The 20854-nt window shown below is 40.2% G+C and overlaps 1 protein-coding gene across 1 annotated transcript in view; it reads right to left on the reverse strand.

Annotated features, from left to right (window-relative positions):
- Positions 1-654: 654 nt before the first annotated feature.
- SCFD2 (sec1 family domain containing 2) overlaps positions 655-20854 on the reverse strand; it is a 483891-nt gene continuing 463691 nt past the window's right edge. The window contains exons 8-9 of the mRNA XM_063458012.1: positions 12410-12529; positions 655-1102 (exon numbers count right to left, since the gene is read on the reverse strand). Coding sequence (XP_063314082.1) covers positions 1010-1102; positions 12410-12529 — 213 coding nt within the window. The 3' untranslated portion in view covers positions 655-1009. The remainder of the gene's footprint in view (positions 1103-12409; positions 12530-20854) is intronic.

Genomic DNA, 20854 nt, shown 5'->3' on the forward strand with positions numbered 1-20854 from the left:
CTAGTATCATGTTGCAGGACAGAGAACGGGGAAAAGAGGTAAATCTGAAAGTGTCGTCAGCATACAGATACTAGCGTAAGGAAAAGGAACTAATATGGTTGCCAATGGAGGGCAAAGTAAGTATGGAACAGAAGGGGTCAAAGAAATGAGCATTAAGGGACTCCAGATGAGACTGGTAGCGTAGATGAGGTGGTGCCAGAGATGGAGACACTAAATAAGCATTGGTCTAGGTTGGATGAAAACCAGCAAAGTACAGAGTTGTGGACACCAAAGTTGTGGAGGTTTGAATGAGTAGTGGTCAACTTTGTCAAAAGATGTAGAGTTTGAGGAGAACCAACAGATTTATGACCTTTAATTGAGTGGATCGCCATTCATTAGTCACTTTAGTATATTAATATATGCTGCATACTATATAATTTCAAACTAATATTCAATATTAAAGACAGTATATATTTAAAAGTATGTGGGATATGACAGTGAAAACATTCTATCTGCATTGCTCCAGGCAAACGGTGTAACCATTTCCAGTTCCTCACACCCTAAACATACCCACATTGTTCCCTGTCAGCATATACAAGAACACCTTATTAGGTAATATAATGAATCCACTTATGGATGAACATACATACTAGAATAAAAACAAGCCAACAGTAATTACACAAGATTTTCTTTTTAATGATTAGAACTTCTGACATCAGTGCAGAGCAGGTAATGAGTAACATGTTAAAGCATTTTGGACGATCGAACCCACTTCACTGTTGAAGAATAACTATCATTAGACCGAGCACATGAATGATGGGCTATGTCAGAGCAGGAATCCAAAAAAAGCACTTCTTCATAACCACTGCTTCTCTTGGTAATTCGGAGAACACATTAAAAAATAAACTTCAGTTTAAATTGTTAAGGTCGTGGAACTATGATTTGGCCAATAGACAATAAGAAGCCTAATTTTAAGTGATGTTATTTTTTTAAGCTCGGGGACATCACTCATATGCTGGAAGATAAACAATCAAATGACAGTGTCTGGATGCAGACGGTCTGTTGCAAGCAGCAATTCAGGAATGTCAAGAGGCCTCAATAGTTTTGTGGACAGAACAACCACCTAAAATGAGAAGAAAAAATAATAATCAGAGAACAAATTACTCTTGTGTTTTTACTTGAAGACTAGTTACCTGAGGGCATGTGTGATAAATGGGTTGTGACAGGTGATATGGGAATCAGCCTTCCATCTGGGCTTCTCAGTCTCTGAATACTACTGAATAACTCAATGTACTGTACGCAGCTTGAACACACCTTACTCGCATTTAATATGCTGTACACAGCTTGAACACACCTTACTCGCATTTAATATGCTGTACACAGCTTAACAACACCTTACTCGCAATTAAATGAACACTATAGTGTCAGGAACACAAACATGTATTCCTGACACTACAGTGATAAAACAACAGGTCAGGTCCTGGCCCCCTCTCTTCACTTTAAAAAAAGTGTTCAAACTAATCTTTTTCCAGCATTGCGCTGGTCTTACTGAAGCTGGCTCCATCCCGAGGCCGTAATCAAATTTGACGATCTCAGCAAACCTGATGATTTCCCAGAGCAAAGCATTGTGAGGCTATTAGGCATGCCAGGCAAAACGCTGTAGTGTACCAATCAGCATCTCCTCGTAGTGATGCAGTGAATCAATGTATCTCTATGGGGAGTGCTCAGTGTCTCCATGCAAAGTGTGGAGACACTGAACGTCAGTACTACACACTGTGCAGCACTGACCCAGGATGCGCCTCTAGTGGCTGCCTGAGTGACTGCCACTAGAGATGTTACTAGGCAGTAATGTAAACACTGCCTATTAAAAGAACACTAAAGTCTGTTGTACTATAGTTCTGGTGATTTAGACACCAGAACTATAGTACAGCAGACTTTAGTGTCCCATTAATATGCTGTACTGAAATTACACACTGCTTTAAAGGGACACTATAGGCACAGCTGAGGTTTTTTTAATCTTTTCTGACGGTCTGCAATGCGGGATGGGGGCACTATAGACCAGGAACACAATTTTGTATTCCTAGCCTATAGCTTCCCTTTAACACTCCTCATTGACACTGAATAAACTGCACACATCTCTAACACAACAAACTGGTACTAAATATATTGTACAAAGTTTTAATATATCCTACCGGTCATGAATACATTGTACGAAGCTCTGACAAACATTACTGATGGTTGCCCATACACTGAATATTTTGTACATAGTGGTGTAACTGTCAGGATCGGGACAGGGATCCAACACGCAGAGTACAAACAGTAGCCAGATACGTATACCGGACCTTAGAATGGCCGGACTAACGTAAGTAGTACAGTATAGAATGGTCAAAGACAAGCCGAGGTCGAGGGTAACAGAAGACAGGTAAGCGAGAGACAAGCCGAATCAAGGGTAACAGAGATAAGCAGAGTAAGGTAAACAAGCCGGGTCAAAACCAAAAGGGATAATAGAATACACAAGCACTGAGTGACTAGAACAAGCTAGAACCACGACAGGGCAATGAGCTAATGAACGAAGCTCTGTTAAATACCCTGTTCAGAGCAGTAAACACGCCTCCGAGGCGTCCTGATTGGTCCTGCAGCAATTGAGTGACAGGTCGTTCCGGAGGAATTTCCTGATGACAACTTCCTGCCTAGATGCTGTAAAAGGCAGTCACTCCCTCGCGGCCGGCCTTGCCTGACCGGATAGACCGTGGGGAAGGGAGCCATCAGGCCGTCTGGATGGAGGAACAGCTAAGTCTCTACCTCTTTCGGAGGTAGAGACCGCAGGTACCCTGACAGTACCCCCCCTCTCAGATACGCCCACCGGGCGGAATACACCAGGGCGAGAAGGGAATCGAGAGTGAAACGCACTGCGGAGACGGGGAGCATGCACCTCCTCCTGAGGTACCCAACTTCTCTCCTCAGGACCATAACCCTTCCAATCGACCAGATATTGCAGCTTCCCCCGGGAGATTCGAGAATCAACGATGGAATTGACCTCATACTCCTCCTGACCCTCCACCTGAACTGAGCGGGGAGGGGCGATCGTGGAGGAGAACCTGTTACATATCAATGGTTTTAGCAAGGAAACATGAAATGAATTAGGAATGCGTAAGGCATTAGGCAACGCTAAACGATACGCAACTGGGTTAATTTGAGACAGTACCCTGTAAGGTCCAATATATCGAGGAGCAAACTTCATGGACGGCACTTTTAACCGAATGTTTCTAGTACTTAACCATACTCTATCGCCTGGAATAAACACCGGTGCTGCCCTTCTACGTTTGTCAGCGTGTTTTTTAACCAGCGTAGAATTGTGCAGAAGGATTTGTCGAGTTTGATCCCACAACTCTCTTAAATTGGCAACATGAACATCCACCGCGGTATCCCTTGAGAAGAAGACTCCGAAGGAAGGATGGAAGGATGAAAGCCATAATTCAAGAAAAAAGGGCTAGAATGCGTAGAATCACAAATGAGATTGTTATGTGCAAACTCCGCCCAAGGAATCAAACCGACCCAATCGTCCTGGTGTTCTGAAACAAAACAACGTAAATATTGTTCAACTTTTTGGTTAGTGCGTTCAGCAGCTCCGTTGGACTGAGGATGATAGGCAGAGGATAAATTCAATTTGATGCCTAGTTGGGAACAGAATGATCTCCAAAAACGGGAAACAAATTGGGAGCCTCTGTCAGAGACAATTTGGGAAGGTATCCCATGCAACCGGAAAATCTCCCTGGCGAATATCTCCGCTAATTCGGGCGAAGATGGGAGTTTAGGTAAGGGAATGAAGTGAGCCATTTTAGTAAATCTGTCTACCACAGTGAGGATGACAGTCTGCTTTTTAGAGATAGGCAAATCAACAATGAAGTCCATTGCCAGACAGGACCAAGGCTTTTCAGGAACCTCTAAAGGGTGCAGAAATCCGCATGGAAGCGAATGGGGTAGCTTGGTCTTGGTACAAACTTCACATGCCCCGATGAATTCTTTAATATCCTTGCGTAAGTCAGGCCACCAAAAATCTTTAGAGACCAGCGCATAAGTCTTGCGGATGCCAGGATGCCCAGCCACCTTGCTGTTATGGAGACAGCGTAGCACCTCCAGTTGGAGAGCGGCAGGAACGAAGTGTCGATCCCCAGGAGTCTGTTTGGGTGCCAAATGCTGAAACTTCATGATCTCAGAAAGCAATGGAGAGTGAATCCTGAGATTCGTGTTCGCAATGATATTCCCCTTAGGAACTATGGAGGACAGAAGTGGTTCAGTTATAGTGGATGGTTCATATTGACGAGACAAAGCATCGGCTTTAGAGTTCTTAGAACCAGGTCTATACGTAAGTACATAATGAAAGTGAGTGAGGAACAAAGCCCAGCGAGCATGCCTGGCGGACAAGCGCTTAGCCTCCCCAATATAAGACAAGTTCTTATGATCCGTTAGGATAGTAACAGGGTGTAGTGTCCCTTCCAGTAAATGTCTCCACTCCTTTAAAGCCTTAATGACCGCTAACAGTTCCCTCTCCCCGATGTCATATCTGCTCTCAGGCCCAGAAATTTTTTTAGAGAAGAAACCACAAGGGTGTAACGGTTTATCCACCCCTAACCTTTGAGACAGAACAGCCCCAACTCCTGTCTCAGAAGCATCGACCTTGAGCAAGAAAGGCAGAGTCGTATCAGGATGAACTAGAATGGGAGCTGAGGCAAAAAGTTCCTTGAGAGTCTTAAAAGCACCAAGAGCTTCCTCAGACCAGAACTTAGTATCAGCCCCTTGTTTGGTCATATTGGTAATAGGCGCAATGATAGAGGAGTAACCCTTAATGAAGCGCCTATAGTAGTTGGAAAAACCAATAAACCTTTGGATAGCCTTGAGTCCTTTGGGCAAAGGCCAGTCTAAAATAGATTGGAGTTTACCAGGATCCATTTTAAAACCTTCCCCAGAAATCACATACCCAAGAAAGTCTACCTGAGACTGATCAAAACTGCACTTCTCCAATTTGCAGTATAGACCATGTTGCAGAAGTTTGTGTAACACCTTTCTGACCTGTCTATGGTGAGTCTCAATCTCCTTAGAGTGTATTAGTATGTCGTCCAGGTAAACAATAACACAATCATGCTGAAACTCCCTAAGTACCTCATTAATCAACTCTTGAAATACTGCAGGAGCATTGCATAGTCCAAATGGCATAACAGTGTATTCGTAATGGCCATACCGGGTATTGAATGCCGTCATCCACTCGTGACCTTGCTGGATTCTCACCAAATTGTAAGCCCCTCTGAGATCTAACTTGGTGAAGATTTTGGAGCCCTTAAGACGATCAAATAACTCGGTAATCAGTGGGATGGGATAGGCGTTTCTGACCGTTATTTTATTCAAGCCTCGGTAATCGATATAAGGTCTCAGCGTGCCATCCTTCTTCTTAATGAAAAAGAACCCCGCCCCGGCTGGAGAAGAAGACCTCCTGATGAATCCCTTTTCTAAATTCTCCTGAATATACTCCTCTAGAACCGACTTTTCCTGAACAGACAAAGGATATACATGGCCCCTCGGAGGCATAGTCCCGGGTAAAAGCTTAATTTTACAGTCAAATGACCTGTGTGGCGGCAAAGAATCGGCATTCTTCTTGTCAAACACTGCCCTTAAGTCTAGGTAAAGGTCTGGTATTTGTCTTTCTGTGGACTGAGTAGGATTCTCCTGTATGTTAATATTAGCTAATGGAGAAACCTTGCACAAACACCGATCCTGGCAGCCCTGGCCCCACAAGAGTATCTCCCCTAACTCCCAATCAATAATAGGGTTATGTTCTTTCAACCATGGGTACCCCAGAACTATGGGAACGGAAGGAGACGAAATGAGCAGAAGAGATAAATTCTCCACGTGTAGGATACCAACATTTAACTCAATGGGTATGGTCTCACGAAAGATAACAGGGTCTAGTAGTGGTCTACCATCTATGGCCTCAACGGCCAAGGGTGTCTCCCTTAGCTGGGATGGGAAATTGTTTTTACTAGCAAAGGCTTGGTCGATAAAATTCTCAGCAGCACCGGAATCTATCAAAGCCATAGCCCTTACTACTTCCCTCCCGCAAGTTAAGGAAACTGGTAGCAGAAGCCTGTGATCTTTATAATTGGGAGTAGAGGACAAAATAAAAACACCCAAGGCCTGTCCTCTAGAGAGACTTAGGTGCGAGCGTTTCCCGGGCGGTTAGAACAGTTTGAGAGTAAATGACCCTTAGCTCCACAATACATACACAAACCCTCTCTTCTCCTGTACTGTCTTTCCTCCTCAGAGAGGCGGGTATACCCTATCTGCATAGGTTCAGGAAGCAAAGATACCGTGGAGTCAGGACTTGGAAAAGCGGGGGCTAACCTAAAAGAAGGTCTCCGGTTCCTCTCTCGAGTGTTCTGTCTCTCTCTTAAACGTTCATCTATACGAGAGATGAACGAAATTAAATCCTCTAAATTCTCAGGGAGTTCTCTGGTAGCAACCTCATCAAGGATTACTTCAGATAAGCCATTCAAAAATACATCCATATACGCCTGCTCATTCCACTTGACCTCTGACGCCAGAGACCTGAACTCTAGTGCATAATCCACCAGTGTTCAGTTCTCCTGTTTCAGACGCAACAGTAATCTGGCTGCATTAACCTTTCTACCTGGAGGGTCAAATGTTCTTCTAAAAGCAGCTACAAAGGCGTTATAGTTATAAACTAATGGGTTATCGTTCTCCCATAATGGGTTGGCCCATCTCAGAGCTTTCTCAATAAGTAGGGTGATAATAAATCCTACCTTTGCCCTATCTGTAGGATAAGAGCGAGGTTGCAATTCAAAATGGATACTAATTTGGTTTAAGAAACCACGACACCTCTCAGGAGCCCCACCATAGCGTACTGGGGGGGTAATGCGAGAAGAAGCACCCACTGTGGCTACCTCTAGACCTGAACCGACAGGAGAAACAGGGGTATTACGTATCTCCTCTGGTGGGTTATTGGCACGAGATAATAGCGCCATCTGATCCATTCTGTGATCCATGGCTTCAAACCTAGGATCAGGAGAAGCAAGCTGACTGTTTGTACTTGCAGGATCCATTGGCCCTGTCGTAATGTCAGGATCGGGACAGGGATCCAACACGCAGAGTACAAACAGTAGCCAGATACGTATACCGGACCTTAGAATGGCCGGACTAACGTAAGTGGTACAGTATAGAATGGTCAAAGACAAGCCGAGGTCGAGGGTAACAGAAGACAGGTAAGCGAGAGACAAGCCGAATCAAGGGTAACAGAGATAAGCAGAGTAAGGTAAACAAGCCGGGTCAAAACATAAAAGGGATAATAGAATACACAAGCACTGAGTGACTAGAACAAGCTAGAACCACGACAGGGCAATGAGCTAATGAACGAAGCTCTGTTAAATACCCTGTTCAGAGCAGTAAACACGCCTCCGAGGCGTCCTGATTGGTCCTGCAGCAATTGAGTGACAAGTCGTTCCGGAGGAATTTCCTGATGACAACTTCCTGCCTAGATGCTGTAAAAGGCAGTCACTCCCTCGCGGCCGGCCTTGCCTGACCGGATAGTCCGTGGGGAAGGGAGCCATCAGGCCGTCTGGATGGAGGAACAGCTAAGTCTCTACCTCTTTCGGAGGTAGAGACCGCAGGTACCCTGACAGTAACAGATGAAGACGTTTTACACTCTTCTCTGACATCCAAAATCTATCCAAGCTGTGCAAAGAGCATAACAATGGGGCTGAAATACATATCCCATAAATCTTTACACCACAAGAGTACATTGGGTAAGATCAAATTCTAGAACAGAATGAGACTCTAGATTGGTTGAGCCTCTTCCTCATCTAGGAAAGCTCTCTGCTGAAGCTAGCCTCTATATTAGCAGCATGGAATCCTAATTTTACTTGTACTTCTGCATCTATTTCTATCTACATAATGCACCCTAAAGAGATTCTTTAAGAAACAGACACATGTAAAATATATTCTGAAGTGTGTTTTTGCTTTCTTTGATCTTATAAAAAGTAAATAAAAGAGTTCTAAAAAACCTGACATTTCTTATTTTCAAGATTTGCTGACGTCCTAAACTGCCTGTCTAGCAATACGGTGGTAATTTTTATTTGTGTTATATTTTCTTTTTGCACAATGGCCATAAAAATCTGCTGCAATATGTTTTATATAGTTAGCATGTACTTTCTAAACATTTTTTGTTTTTATTAATTCTGTGCTGAACTTTTGACCATTATCGCGGTACCACCGGGAGGCTGCATCAACCTATCCATCAGCAGGTGACAACTGAATTACAGATCAAGTCGGCAAATGCATTTCTGCGGCTCTATTTGAAAGCGATGAATGAGAAGTCAAATGGGGAAAGAAATTTGTTTGGAATTGGGAGGATGAGAAAGGGGTCTCTCACTTAACAATGCTATTAAAGAAGCACAATGCTCAACTGACTGCTAAATTGACCAGGAAAAATAAGATTTTTAACCCTATATATTGCATGCAAGCTAAAACTCTAACGAAAATTAGCCAAAATATATGAAGTTATACAACAACTTTTTTTTGTAAAATGTTAGTAATAAAGCAAAAATGCATTTGTTCTCACATACAATAGATAAATACAAATGGTCAAATACCTTGCTTATAGGTATTTGTAAGGACCTTGAAGTCATTACGGACAGTACAACCTTATAAATATTGCAAGAGAATGCGAAAATAATGTCTACAGTTTAGCATAATGCCCACATACATTAAATATTGTGAAAATCCTATTGTTCTAAAATAAAGCTATCTAAAAGCTAAAAAAAAAAATGATATAGGAAGTTTTATCCATGTGCACGGTAAGTATAACACACAAACTTATGACAATATTTTATACAGCATTAAAGGGAAACCCGTAAACACCAAAAACATCATAGATCATCACAGTGATTTTGGTTCAAAGACTTTGTTGGTGCTGTCCACCCAGTTTTATGTCAAACTGTTTTGCTTTTTGAGAGAAAAAAACAGAATGCAAATCTAGTAGCGCCTACAGTTATGCCCCTCTGCTGCAGGTCAGCAAATAGGAAAGTGAACTTTCACATAAGTTTTTCAACTTTGGACTGGGGCCCCTTCTAGCCCTCTCACACAATTCTTGTCAACCAAAACAGAATGGGATGACGTTTATGATGTAATATTTTCAGTCCATTTGAAGCACACAACTTCAGGTGTTTGCTACCATTTTCAATAAGCTGTGCATTTGAAATTTATAAACTTTCACTTTTATTTCATATACAACATTGTGTGAACTTAAGCTTTACACTTATACATTTATAGCATAGGGCCAGACACTCAAATGTGCATCGACAGCACTATTAATTAGAAAGATATGTTTACGTTTAGCTGCCACAGTCTCCGGATTAGCTCGGTTCACAGGGGCAGCCAGCTTGTATTTTGGCAGACTACCTCCCCTTTTTTAAATGTCAGCGCAAGGAAATGGAGTGGATGGCTGGGCTGAGATTTAAGTGCTGTGGGACTGCATTCATTGACTGTCAGTGGGAACAAATACAAACATTAACAGGCTGCAAGAGAATAGGAACATTTCCACGCTGTAAGTGAAAGATAAAGGGACGTGAAAAGGTTGTGGCTAAAAGAGTAGAGGAATATAACATTGTTGCACATGCTGGATGGGGCACCTAACTCTTGGGCCCTGGGTGGCCACCTAAGGTCGCCTTATGCTTAATCCTGCTCTGATTGATGGGCAATGTGAGAATGAACATGCTTTGGAGGAGAGAACAATGGAGACATGCACAAGCTGGTGTAAGGGAGAATACATTTTTTTTCTGCTGAGCTTTAAGGCTAGTTTGTGGGGTTTTTTTTGTCTTATACTTCCCAAGGTACACTATTCATCTGCAAAATTGAATTAGATTACCTATAGTTTTTTTAATATTCTCTAGTTGCCAGCTCAAGTATATAAGAATATCCTGAATCCCTTATTTTTTTTATTTTTATAATTCGGAAATTGCAGTATTCATGTCTACAAATAGCTGTGCGTCCCTGTGGCTCAATAAGTAAGAAAATGGCCATCTAGAAATTCATCAACAGCCTTTCTTATATGGCCACAGTGCTTTTTAGAGCGCTTGGATTTATTAATTTTGTGAAGATCTTGTTTCTGACAGGCAGCTACGGAAGGGAGAAGTGTAAGTAAATCACTCAAGGTTCAATCTTGTCATTTGAAAAATAGGGTTTGCTCTAGACTAGAGTACAGCTAAACAATGCCCGCCATGTTATACTAACTGTTGAACACAGTAATGACTTTGCATGCATATATGTCAGGTTACTGTTACATGATTACTTGTTCTCTCTTTCCAAATAGAGTACACAGAGCATACAGTCTAACGTTACCACATAAGTGATGTATTTTAGGAAGTTTAATAGTGAAATCTAAAAGCAGCTTGCTTTCTTTGTGCATTTTTGTACCGTCATTGAATAGGTAGAATGTTAAAAAAGTAGTTCATTTTTGTCTTTCTAAAACATTTTTCTTGCCAATCTCAATTGTCCTCTTACCACTGGCCCACCAAAACATGCTTTGACTTGGAAGTCTTCCTCATGTGCATGAGATTGGGTTTTTCACTAAATTGCGAAAGTTTGCAAATTAAATCCAAATGTAAAAACTGAGGCAAAAATAGCTGGTCTGGAAAAGTTCTTGAACTCAGACATAGTCACAACTTGGTAATGTTTTCTTCAGTTTTTCCAGTCGGAAAATTTGGAGTTTAGGGAATACCTGTATATATTTTTACAGAACATGCTCAATGCTATTTTTTTATGGATCGGTGGGGGGTCAGGGGGAGGAGGGGGATGAAAGGACAAAAAAAAAAAAAAAAGGACTATAAACTATGATTTTAATGAGGACATGAAGAAAATGCTTGTTGATATATTTTCATCTTATATTCTCTATATGCTCCAACGTACAGAATGGCTCAGAACAGAAGGGGATTAAACTGAAAACATGTTTCTATTTTCTGTATGTCCCAGGACATACTATTTTTTTTGGCTCAGTTTCCCTAATTCCATTCAGTGGTTGCAGACTTATGTAGGATGATTAATCTATAACATAAGATGCATGATTAATACCAGGGCTAAAACATAACTCCTAGTTCTGTGCAAGTCTCGAAAAAGCTCTTTGCATTAAAATAAAACCTGATATCAAGAAAAAAAAAAAAAAAGAAAACACTACGTTAATGGCAGTACTATCAGCTCTCTATAAGTAGCACGCACATCGTAATGTAGATCAGGAACTACTAGCTAATCCCACTAGTCCGTGATCAAAGGAGAGAAAGACTAGAAGTCTAAGCAAAGTGATTGCACTAAAAGTACGACTCCCCATATTGGGGTGCCCCTTGTAATGAGAGGTGGTGTGAAAGTGTTAGTGGTTGACACTTACTTAGAACACTAAATGGCAGGGATTAAAGAGCAGCAAAGTAAATCTATTTTTATTCTCCGGAAGCTACACAATTTGGGCTTTTAAAGATATGCACATGTTATCACAAAGCATTAATAGGGAATTCTGTAAAAATTCTTCAAGGTGATAATCCATTTAATGCTACAGACACTCCCTGAATAGCACCGGAGCATCGCTCTCGTTAATCTGGTTAAAAGGATTATACAGTGTCTGTCATGTAACATTTCTAAAAATATGATAAATGGATACATTTAAAACTATGTCCTCAGGTGGGAACAAAAATAGATTGTAGAATGTTAATCCCGTCTCAAAACACATTTCAGATCATTCCTTACAGATTCTACATCATTGAAGCCTTTGGATGCTTATACAATATAGGCCAAAAATTGTGTTCTCCCAGATACGCGCTGTTTTCTATAACTCAGTGTTTGTTGGTCTGTAAGAAAACCGTTGCCTTGTAAATTACCATCTATGGCTTTATTGAAAAGAGTTTTATGACCTTTGATCCCTTTTACAATGGAAATTATTCTTTAGCTATCCAATGGCCTTTTGTGTTATCATTGTATTTTAAGGTTTATCTATTATGTATGTTTAACCTTCAGTCACATACAGACTGCAGGTGTCAAGGTGACTCTATATCATATGAGACACCTTGTAATCATAAACGTTGCGGTGTCCAATAAACCTGCTTAAATCTATCATAGTGAGTGCCTGAGATGTTTTTGTTTTATACTAGGGGACACCGAGACACTTGGGGACACTGTGAGACTAGGGGACTCTGTGAGACTAGGGGACACTGAGACACTAAGGACACTGAGAGACACCAAGGACACTGAGACACTGTGATACATAGGGCACACTGGGATAAATAGGAGACATTCACAAAATCTCATGGTGCAAAACCCCATAAAATCTAATATGGGTCCACAATATTAATTCATCTACCTATTGGTTATTACACAATACCTGAACACCGGGCTTGAGTGATGACACAAGATCTTTTACCATTCGCACTTCGGATACCGTGACTCCACCAATCACAAACAGGATCAATAGCGAAGCATCACCTGGATGTGGACGGCTGACCTGAAAATGCAGAAACAGCCCATTATCCGTGGAATGAAAATGTATCAAAATCTGTTCAGCTAAATGAGTAAAGGACACGCAAGAAAGAATTTGGAGTGAATAAGGCTCATAGATAGTGATAACACAGCACAGTTACATTTCAAATATTTGCAGAGGATATATGAAATATTTTTGTATTTGTTTCCCGGGGAAAAAATATTCAACCTTCGAAAAGAATGCAGGCAGCGTCATTCTAGTGCCCTAGATATCACTATGTACTCTAGAAAGCAAATGAACAATTAATCTGATGTCATATTTGTAAAAGTAAATGATTAACTTGTTATAACATCAGTGCATTCGAACAGGTAGTAAGTTAGATCCAGTTTGAATTTTGGTTTACTGGATATATATCCTTGTTACTCCAAATAAAAAGCAGTTTGCAAAGTGCATCCCTTTGAATATAGCTATGCTATCAATAAATCAAGGTAAAAATATTATTATTAGAAATATTTAACAGGACTAGATTTGCTGAACGTTAAGATTAGTCGCTGCATTGTCCTAGTTTATGGCGAATTCTTTTATTGACGCTTTCAATAACAATTGACAAATTGACAATGCTTGCTAATTATATTGCGTACCTAGCAAGAAAATAAAGATGACAAAGCCTCATTTAAATAAACAGCCGTAAATCTCCAGCTCCTGTTCGGCCTTCCACACTCACTACTTAATAATTAGCACTTAAAATACTTGTGAATTAAAAGCAGCTCGTGTGGGAATACGTCCTCCCCACAGTTCTAAATAAAATGTGCAAAAAGTGTTAGATAGGTTTTTAGGCCACTACTGATATACAAAGTTCTACTTTTGTGTCCAGCCTGGTTCTGCTGCTTCTGCATCCATCCAAACGGGTTGTGTCACCCCAAAAATTGACACCAAGCCTTCCAACCTCCAGCCAGGATTTTAAGGCTCTATTCAAGATGAGCTTAATTTTGAATATACCATTAAGTTAATAAGCTCCATATATGCTACACCATTCATTCACCGTTCATTTCTTTCTACATATATGGAGATCTACACTGCCATTCAGGGGAAGGTGTGATGCTGCCGAAAGAGTACAAAGGTGTAATTTACTGAGCCAGTATTGTCAGGCTCAGAACTATGTGAGTGCTTATATTTATCATTCAGTTCCCCTGTGCATTCAAATGCCATCTGCACAATATACTTTCTCTTTGTGTTTTCCATATATTGCCTTGGCGTATACTCCTTTATGTAACTAACAAGGGGTAAGCGAATTGCATGCTTTCTATGTATTGTATTAAATAAGTTGTTGTAAGCGCTTCACTATATACATAGGCCTAAAAACCTATATAACACCTTTTGCACAAAATAAATAATAAGATCATGATATCTCAGGGGTAAAAGACTGTAAAATTTGTAATGGAAGTCAAGTAGTTTTTTTAAAAAAATTTCTTCAAAACCGACACGCCTTTGGACAGAACCAAAAATCATAATTAGACCTGGTTCTATCATTAGAACCATGATATATATCTGACTCCTTTCCACCGCATTTTGGGCAATACAGGGAACTCCTCAGTCCAAGTGTGTGTGAGTGTTTCGGTGAGTAATATGCAGAAAAAAATATTTTTTTTGTAATTAGACATTTATTGAAATGTTTGCTTATCAGGATAAAAGCATGGCATCATAAAAAATATCCTATGTGGAGAAGAACGGTATAATCAAAGACTTTAATGTGATACATGGGTATTGGTATGAGTTTATGAAGCCCCAGGAATGCTGGGAAGATACTGGGTAAATCTAAGTCAGAAAAATGTATATTCCGTTTTGATGGACCTAATGAGGTAGAGTCATATGAAAACAATATTTCTGTACAGGCTCAATGGAGGCTAATCTAAAATGGCAGTGATCTGTTGGGTGATGTGAGGGTGACAATAAAGTGTGTCCAGTCCCTGTCAGCCAGTCGAGAGATAATTAAATATACAAAATAATTGATTTGAAGATAGCTAAAGAAGGAAATGTGTAGCGTTGGTAATTTGTCTTAGAGGTTTGTAAGAGAGCATCTGTTTTGTAAAATTAGCAACACAGTCCCTACCACCCCAGTCCCACTCTCATCCAAACAGCCAAGGGAAGGGATGATTCCCCATCTTGAAAATATGGTTATTTTGAAATGGTATTGCAAGGGAAAATTTACAGTTAAGTTTAACATTTAGTCTATTTAATTTCCAAGCTGAAATGGTAGAATGTACACAAGAGTCGGTGGATCTGAACATGGAGTATGGAGAGTGTCATAACTAAAAGGTGCAATGTTTGGATATAGGTCTTGGTGCATTTCCCTAACTTAATACGGAAGAAACATGTAAGCATACCTGCCAAAGTGCCATATAGTGTTAGTGGAACTGGGTATGAATGCCCTAACTTGCTGTCCTCATATGTTGAATTGATTTTGACCTGTTCTAAAAATTGTAATCACCATACTTTACAGTTTAAGGGACAATCCAGTAAACAAGGCCTCTGATTGCCTTAGAACAGGTAATGGACCAAACAGTGTATTAGTATCATAGAATAATATATCACCCCCCACGGACACTCTTAAAATGCCCTCTGTCGTGGAAATGAAAGAATTAAGATGCAACAGGCAACTTTTTAGGGTAGGGTTTCTTATACAATTTATTTCTTCTTTTTTAACTCTGTATTTAGTAGCATGAGCAAGATAGAAATGCAAACAGTACACCTGTAAAACAGAGTGAAATGCTTAAAGGTTTGTACAAGTGTTATGATAAAAAATAAGGAGAAAAGTGAAAACAACAAAGGGGAGGGGAACAATCTGATGCAGTGATACTGCATGAATAACAAGAAACATTATCAGTTAGGATGTGAAAACATAATCTGTCCACAGCTTTCATATCTTTTCAAACGATGGTAAAGCGTTATGAACTAAAGCAGTCAGGCGATCTATCAGATGAAGTAGCAATAATAGACATCTAATTTGTAATTTTAGGCCCTTAGGCCTTTCCCATTGATAAAAGCAGGGTTGGGGAAATAAAACAGTTATTGTGGATAGTTGTCTGGCACATGATAAATATGATATGCCCGTTTCTAATACCTACTGAAATTGGCATAGGGCCCAGTTATGACATAATAGTGATTAGATATAAGCCGTGGAGACCAATAGAACACAGGCTGAGACATAATCGGGAACTAAGGGCAAGCTGCTGAGTGTTTCTCATTTGCCTAAGGATAATTATGACAGGGCCCCCGTGCTCACTGTGCCTATTTCTTATAAACATTTGGAATCTGCATTGTATGCCAGGCTGTGCCAGAATAAACTTGACTTTGATCCAAATTAAAAAAAAAACCAACAACAAATATATGCAATAAAAAAAAATAAAAAAAACAGAACCCCCCAACCCACAATTTATATGTATCTTTTTAGCTATTTGTGACGTTCACTCTGGAGTGACTGTTTCTCTATGATGCTACAGATCACTATACAATAACATTTTACCTGACAGATTGATTTATGGCAGGGATTCCCAATAAATTTTTCCTGTGGAACACTTTGACATAGTGTATCAACATCTTGTAACCCCCTGTTGCGCAGTTTTTTGTATGTGCCGGTGTGTGTATCTGGGTTTGTAGGTGCCGTGCCAGTGTGTGTATCTGTGTGTCAATGTGTGTGTGTGTGTATGTATCTGACACACAGATACACACATAGTGGCACACATATACACACACTGACACACAGATACACACATAGTGGCACACATATACACACACTGACTCACAGATACACACACCTTGACACACAGTGTGTATCTGTGTGTGTATGTGTGTGTATCTGTGTGTATCTGTGTGTCAGTGTGTATGAATCTGACACACAGATACACACACCTTGACACACAGTTTGTATGTGTATGTATCTGTGTGTCAAAGTGTTTATCTATGTGTCAAAGTGTGTGTATCTGTGTTTGTATGTGCTGGTGTGTGTATCTGTGTGTCAGTGTGTGTGTGTATGTATCTGACACACAGATACATACACTGGCACATAGACACACTGACACACACACCTTGACACACAGATACACATACACACACTCAGATGCAAACAGTGACACATAAACACATCTTGACTCACAAAAAAACACACACTCAGATACACACAGTGACATATACACACACTTGCACCCATAGATACACACACTGGCACATACATACACTCAAATACACACTGACACACACTGACACACACTCAGATACACACACACACATAGGCACATACAAACACACTGATATACACTGGCACATACACAAACACACACCAATACACACATACTGACATACACACACACATACACTCAGATACACACAGTGACACATACACAGACCTTGACACACAGATACACACACTCAGACACACATACACTCTCACTGACAAGCACACATACACTCTTTGACAGACACACAAACTCCCTAACAGACACACATATAATTTTTATTTTTTTTACTGCACCCAGCCTCCCTACCTTTGGGAATGCTGGCATGGAGTCTCTATGTCCCTGTGGTCCAGTGGTGCTGCTTGGATGAGTGTCTGGGCATGCAGTCCCTGGGGTCCAGTGGGGCTGCTGAGCGGCTGGCGTGCAGTCCCTGGGGTCCAGTGGGGCTGATGAGCGTCTGGCGTGTGGGAGGCGAGGGAGCAGTGATCTTCCTGCTAAGCTCCCTCGCGCGCCAGAGTGACATCATATTCCGGCTCCCGCATCACTACTGTGCGCGCGAGGGAGCTGAGCAGGGGAGAGTGCTCCCTCGCCGCCTGGACCATTTTGTTTCATAAAATTTTGGCAGAACCCCATTTGTGTTCTCGCGGAACCCCAATTGGAAAACGCTGATTTATGGTGATTTACACATTGTTACATTATGGAAAATGTTTAACTCTCAGTTTTATTTACTTTAGACAGTGAGCAATTTAACACCACTAACAAATATAAGTAAGGCATCATTCAACGCTCACACAATAATTATTATATAAATGGTATACTAAGTAATGGGAAAATACTTTTCATAGCATGAATTTGCTAAATGTTGGCTTTAGATTTTCTGTACTGATGTCAAGCCAGTTATTATCTTTCAGGCTGAAGTCATTGTTACAGAAACACACTGTTACATTTTAGCCTTTGGCACAATGTAACCAGTGCCAGTTTCTTTGATACTGAGAGTCATTGTTTGTGGAATAAATTAAAAGGCATTCCATGGATATATTTATTTACCTCCTCCATACCCGCAATACCATGTTAAACATTTATTAATTCAAGTCAACATCAATCAAATATTTCCAGTAAACCCCCCCCCAAACAATCTATTAATAAAGTGAGATAGAGATAACAAGCATTAATGAGAGATAGAGAGAGAGCAAGAAAGTGTGTGAGAGAGAGAGAGAGAGAGAGAGGGAAGTAAGGGTTGAGAAAGGAAGGTAGAGAAAGTAATAGAATGTAAGGGAATTTAAATGTAAAGAATGAAACAAATAAAATAGAAAGTTTGAGCGAGCTGAAGAAGAGATAAAGAGCCAATAGAAATTATCACAGCTACAGAAACATTGTTAATGTATCAAATGTGAAAGTCTCAATAACTACACAGTATATTCATCCCTTAAATATGATACTTGCTGGACTCACAATTTGAATTTAAAATGTTCCTGGAATGCAAATTACATGATGCAGTTTATATAAATTGTCCTCTGTACTTTTCGAGTAAATGTATTCACCTTATATTATGTTGAAGTATGCAGCATATATCTACAGTGACGATACGAGAGATATGATATATATATATATATATATGACATTCATTGAGATGCACCTATTCTAGCAATCTGAGAATGAAGAGGATGCACGCAAATTAAACAAAAGATATACAGAACTGAACGTGTGTGCTATAGAATACAAAAAGGAATACTAGTCGGATTTTCAACAATGAAAAATCTATGATACAATTTTGAAGATGAATAGAACGTATTTCACTTAACATTTCTCCCTTCCCTTTATGTCTATGTAGCAACAGAAGTAATCTCTAAACAATTTTCTAACACAACTATATTTTCAGATATAGCATGCAAGATTTGATCTTAGCTGCAGCAGAATCATTATAGTCATTTAAGCTTTTTAGAGCAAATACAAGTTCCTATGACAGTGGGCGGTGGCATCTCTACACACAATATTAGAAACTTTTTACAGACAATATTACTTCCCTGCAAGACATTTTAGTTCTCACTGTTGGTAATACTTGTAAATACATGATTACACAAGGCATAGTAATACTATCTGCACTAACCGTGCTTTTCTAACAATATGTCACACAATATGATGGACACTCATAATAACTGTGGTACAATGTATTCCCAAACACAGATGAAACATAAATGTACAACTATAAACTCACTAAGAATAGGACGTGACGTTTTACAGGAACATAAGCAAAGAACAAACATAAAAATAAAATTTTAGAGTTAGTTTGCATTGTGGAAGAGAGGATATGGGTCTTTATTAATATAAACTATAAATAAAAGACCCATAAATACAAATAGTGCACATAGCAAACAAACAAAAACCTATATGACACCTATCATATGTTGTCTTTCTATATACCATGTTCAGGAAATTCCTCTTCCAAGTACGCTTCACCTTTACTGACTCTAATGACATTTGCCTTTGGAAACAACACACCTCTTATTCACATTCATGGCATTAAACATAGCTTGTATGTAGGCCTGAATAATCCAGGACTAAATCCATTGTGTAATCGGAAAAGGAACCATGGGACTCAATGTATCACAGAATAAAAACCAACAAAAACCAAGAGATATCATTTACAGTGTCCATGTAGTTATGTTATCTGGCAATGAGTTCTGGGAGTTATAATTTAGTAATTACAGTATGGGCCTCCAAACACTACAGAATTGTGAATGCAGAGTAATTCATTTAAGCAGGACACTAATGTATTGCGTAATGTTTCACCTAATCTGTGACCAGTATTTGCTGTGTACACAAAACACACTACACATTCTCTGCATTGTCCTCTTTCAGAGAGTAAAAGGGACTTTCATGCCATTATTTTGCTTACGGGTGAAGGTTTCGATTATCTAACAAGACGAGCTGTGCCCATTATTTCTCCACACGTGAATCGCGCATATAGACAGCCAAAGCTATTCACCATTGTCTGGTGATGAGTGAAGAACGTGGATTGATTTTCACAAGATTACTGGTTTATGAGTAGCTGTCACAAACAAGGTTTTGATTATCAAATAAGATGAAGGGGAGGGGGTCAACACTGCCACAAAATAAAGCCCAGTATTTATCTGCTGAACAATCGACTGTTCCTTCAACAGCTGTAGAAGGTAACTGGTGGCACAGGTACTACAACAAACACACAAGATAACAGTTAACAGATAATGGTTATTCTGGAAACTGGAGCTCAGAACGCAAACTTCAGCATTCATTGTGAAAAGAGGTAAATGTTTAGAAAAGGTTAGGTGAATCATATCCTTAAAAACACATGTTATGTCTTGGATACACACTACCAAGAACTAGTAAACATCTACACAATCGCAGGGGGATTTAATGTCCACCACTAAAACTTCTACATTTTTTTTCACTTCAGATTATCTATTTATTTGTGTCACAAAATCTTAATTTACACTTGACATGGCATTGGCCGGTCTAGTACATCTCTTTCAGTGTGTTCTGATGGGACTGTTTGGGAGTTTCTACCCCGTGGGTTGCCAAAAGAGTGTATCCAGGCAGTTTTGCTCTATCACCCAGTATGGGCCCTGCCAGATGGCCTGCAGCTTGTCATTGCAGGCCGGCTTCAAAACCAAAACTTTTGTCCTATTTGAAAGCTGCGGCCCCTGGCTTCTTTATCATACCATGTGCACTGGCAACTCTGGGCCGCCTGGAGGTTGCTTCACACAGCCTGGGTCAACTTCTCCAAGTGGTCGCGGAGTTCTAGCACATAGGGTACGATAGGGGTACCATCCTGACTAACTTCGTCCTCCCAATGTTTTCTAATAAAGACTAGGGGCTTCTCCCGAATAGCAGCTCAAACGGGAAGAACCATGTAGATTTTTGAGGCACCTCCCAATATCCGAACAGCAGGTGCGGTAAGAATCTCTCCAAGTTTCGGCTGCTGGGCATGAACGTTTGGAGCCTTTGTCTTAATGTCCCATTAAACATTTATTTGAGGGTGGTAGGGGGAGCTCAGGATTGGCTTAATGTCATGGTTAACTGGGTGCCCTGATCCAAAACAGCTTTCTGGAGAAACCCATTTGGGAAAAGATCCGCATCA

This window comes from Pelobates fuscus, chromosome 6 (assembly GCF_036172605.1).
Source record: "Pelobates fuscus isolate aPelFus1 chromosome 6, aPelFus1.pri, whole genome shotgun sequence".
Classification (NCBI taxonomy): domain Eukaryota; kingdom Metazoa; phylum Chordata; class Amphibia; order Anura; family Pelobatidae; genus Pelobates; species Pelobates fuscus.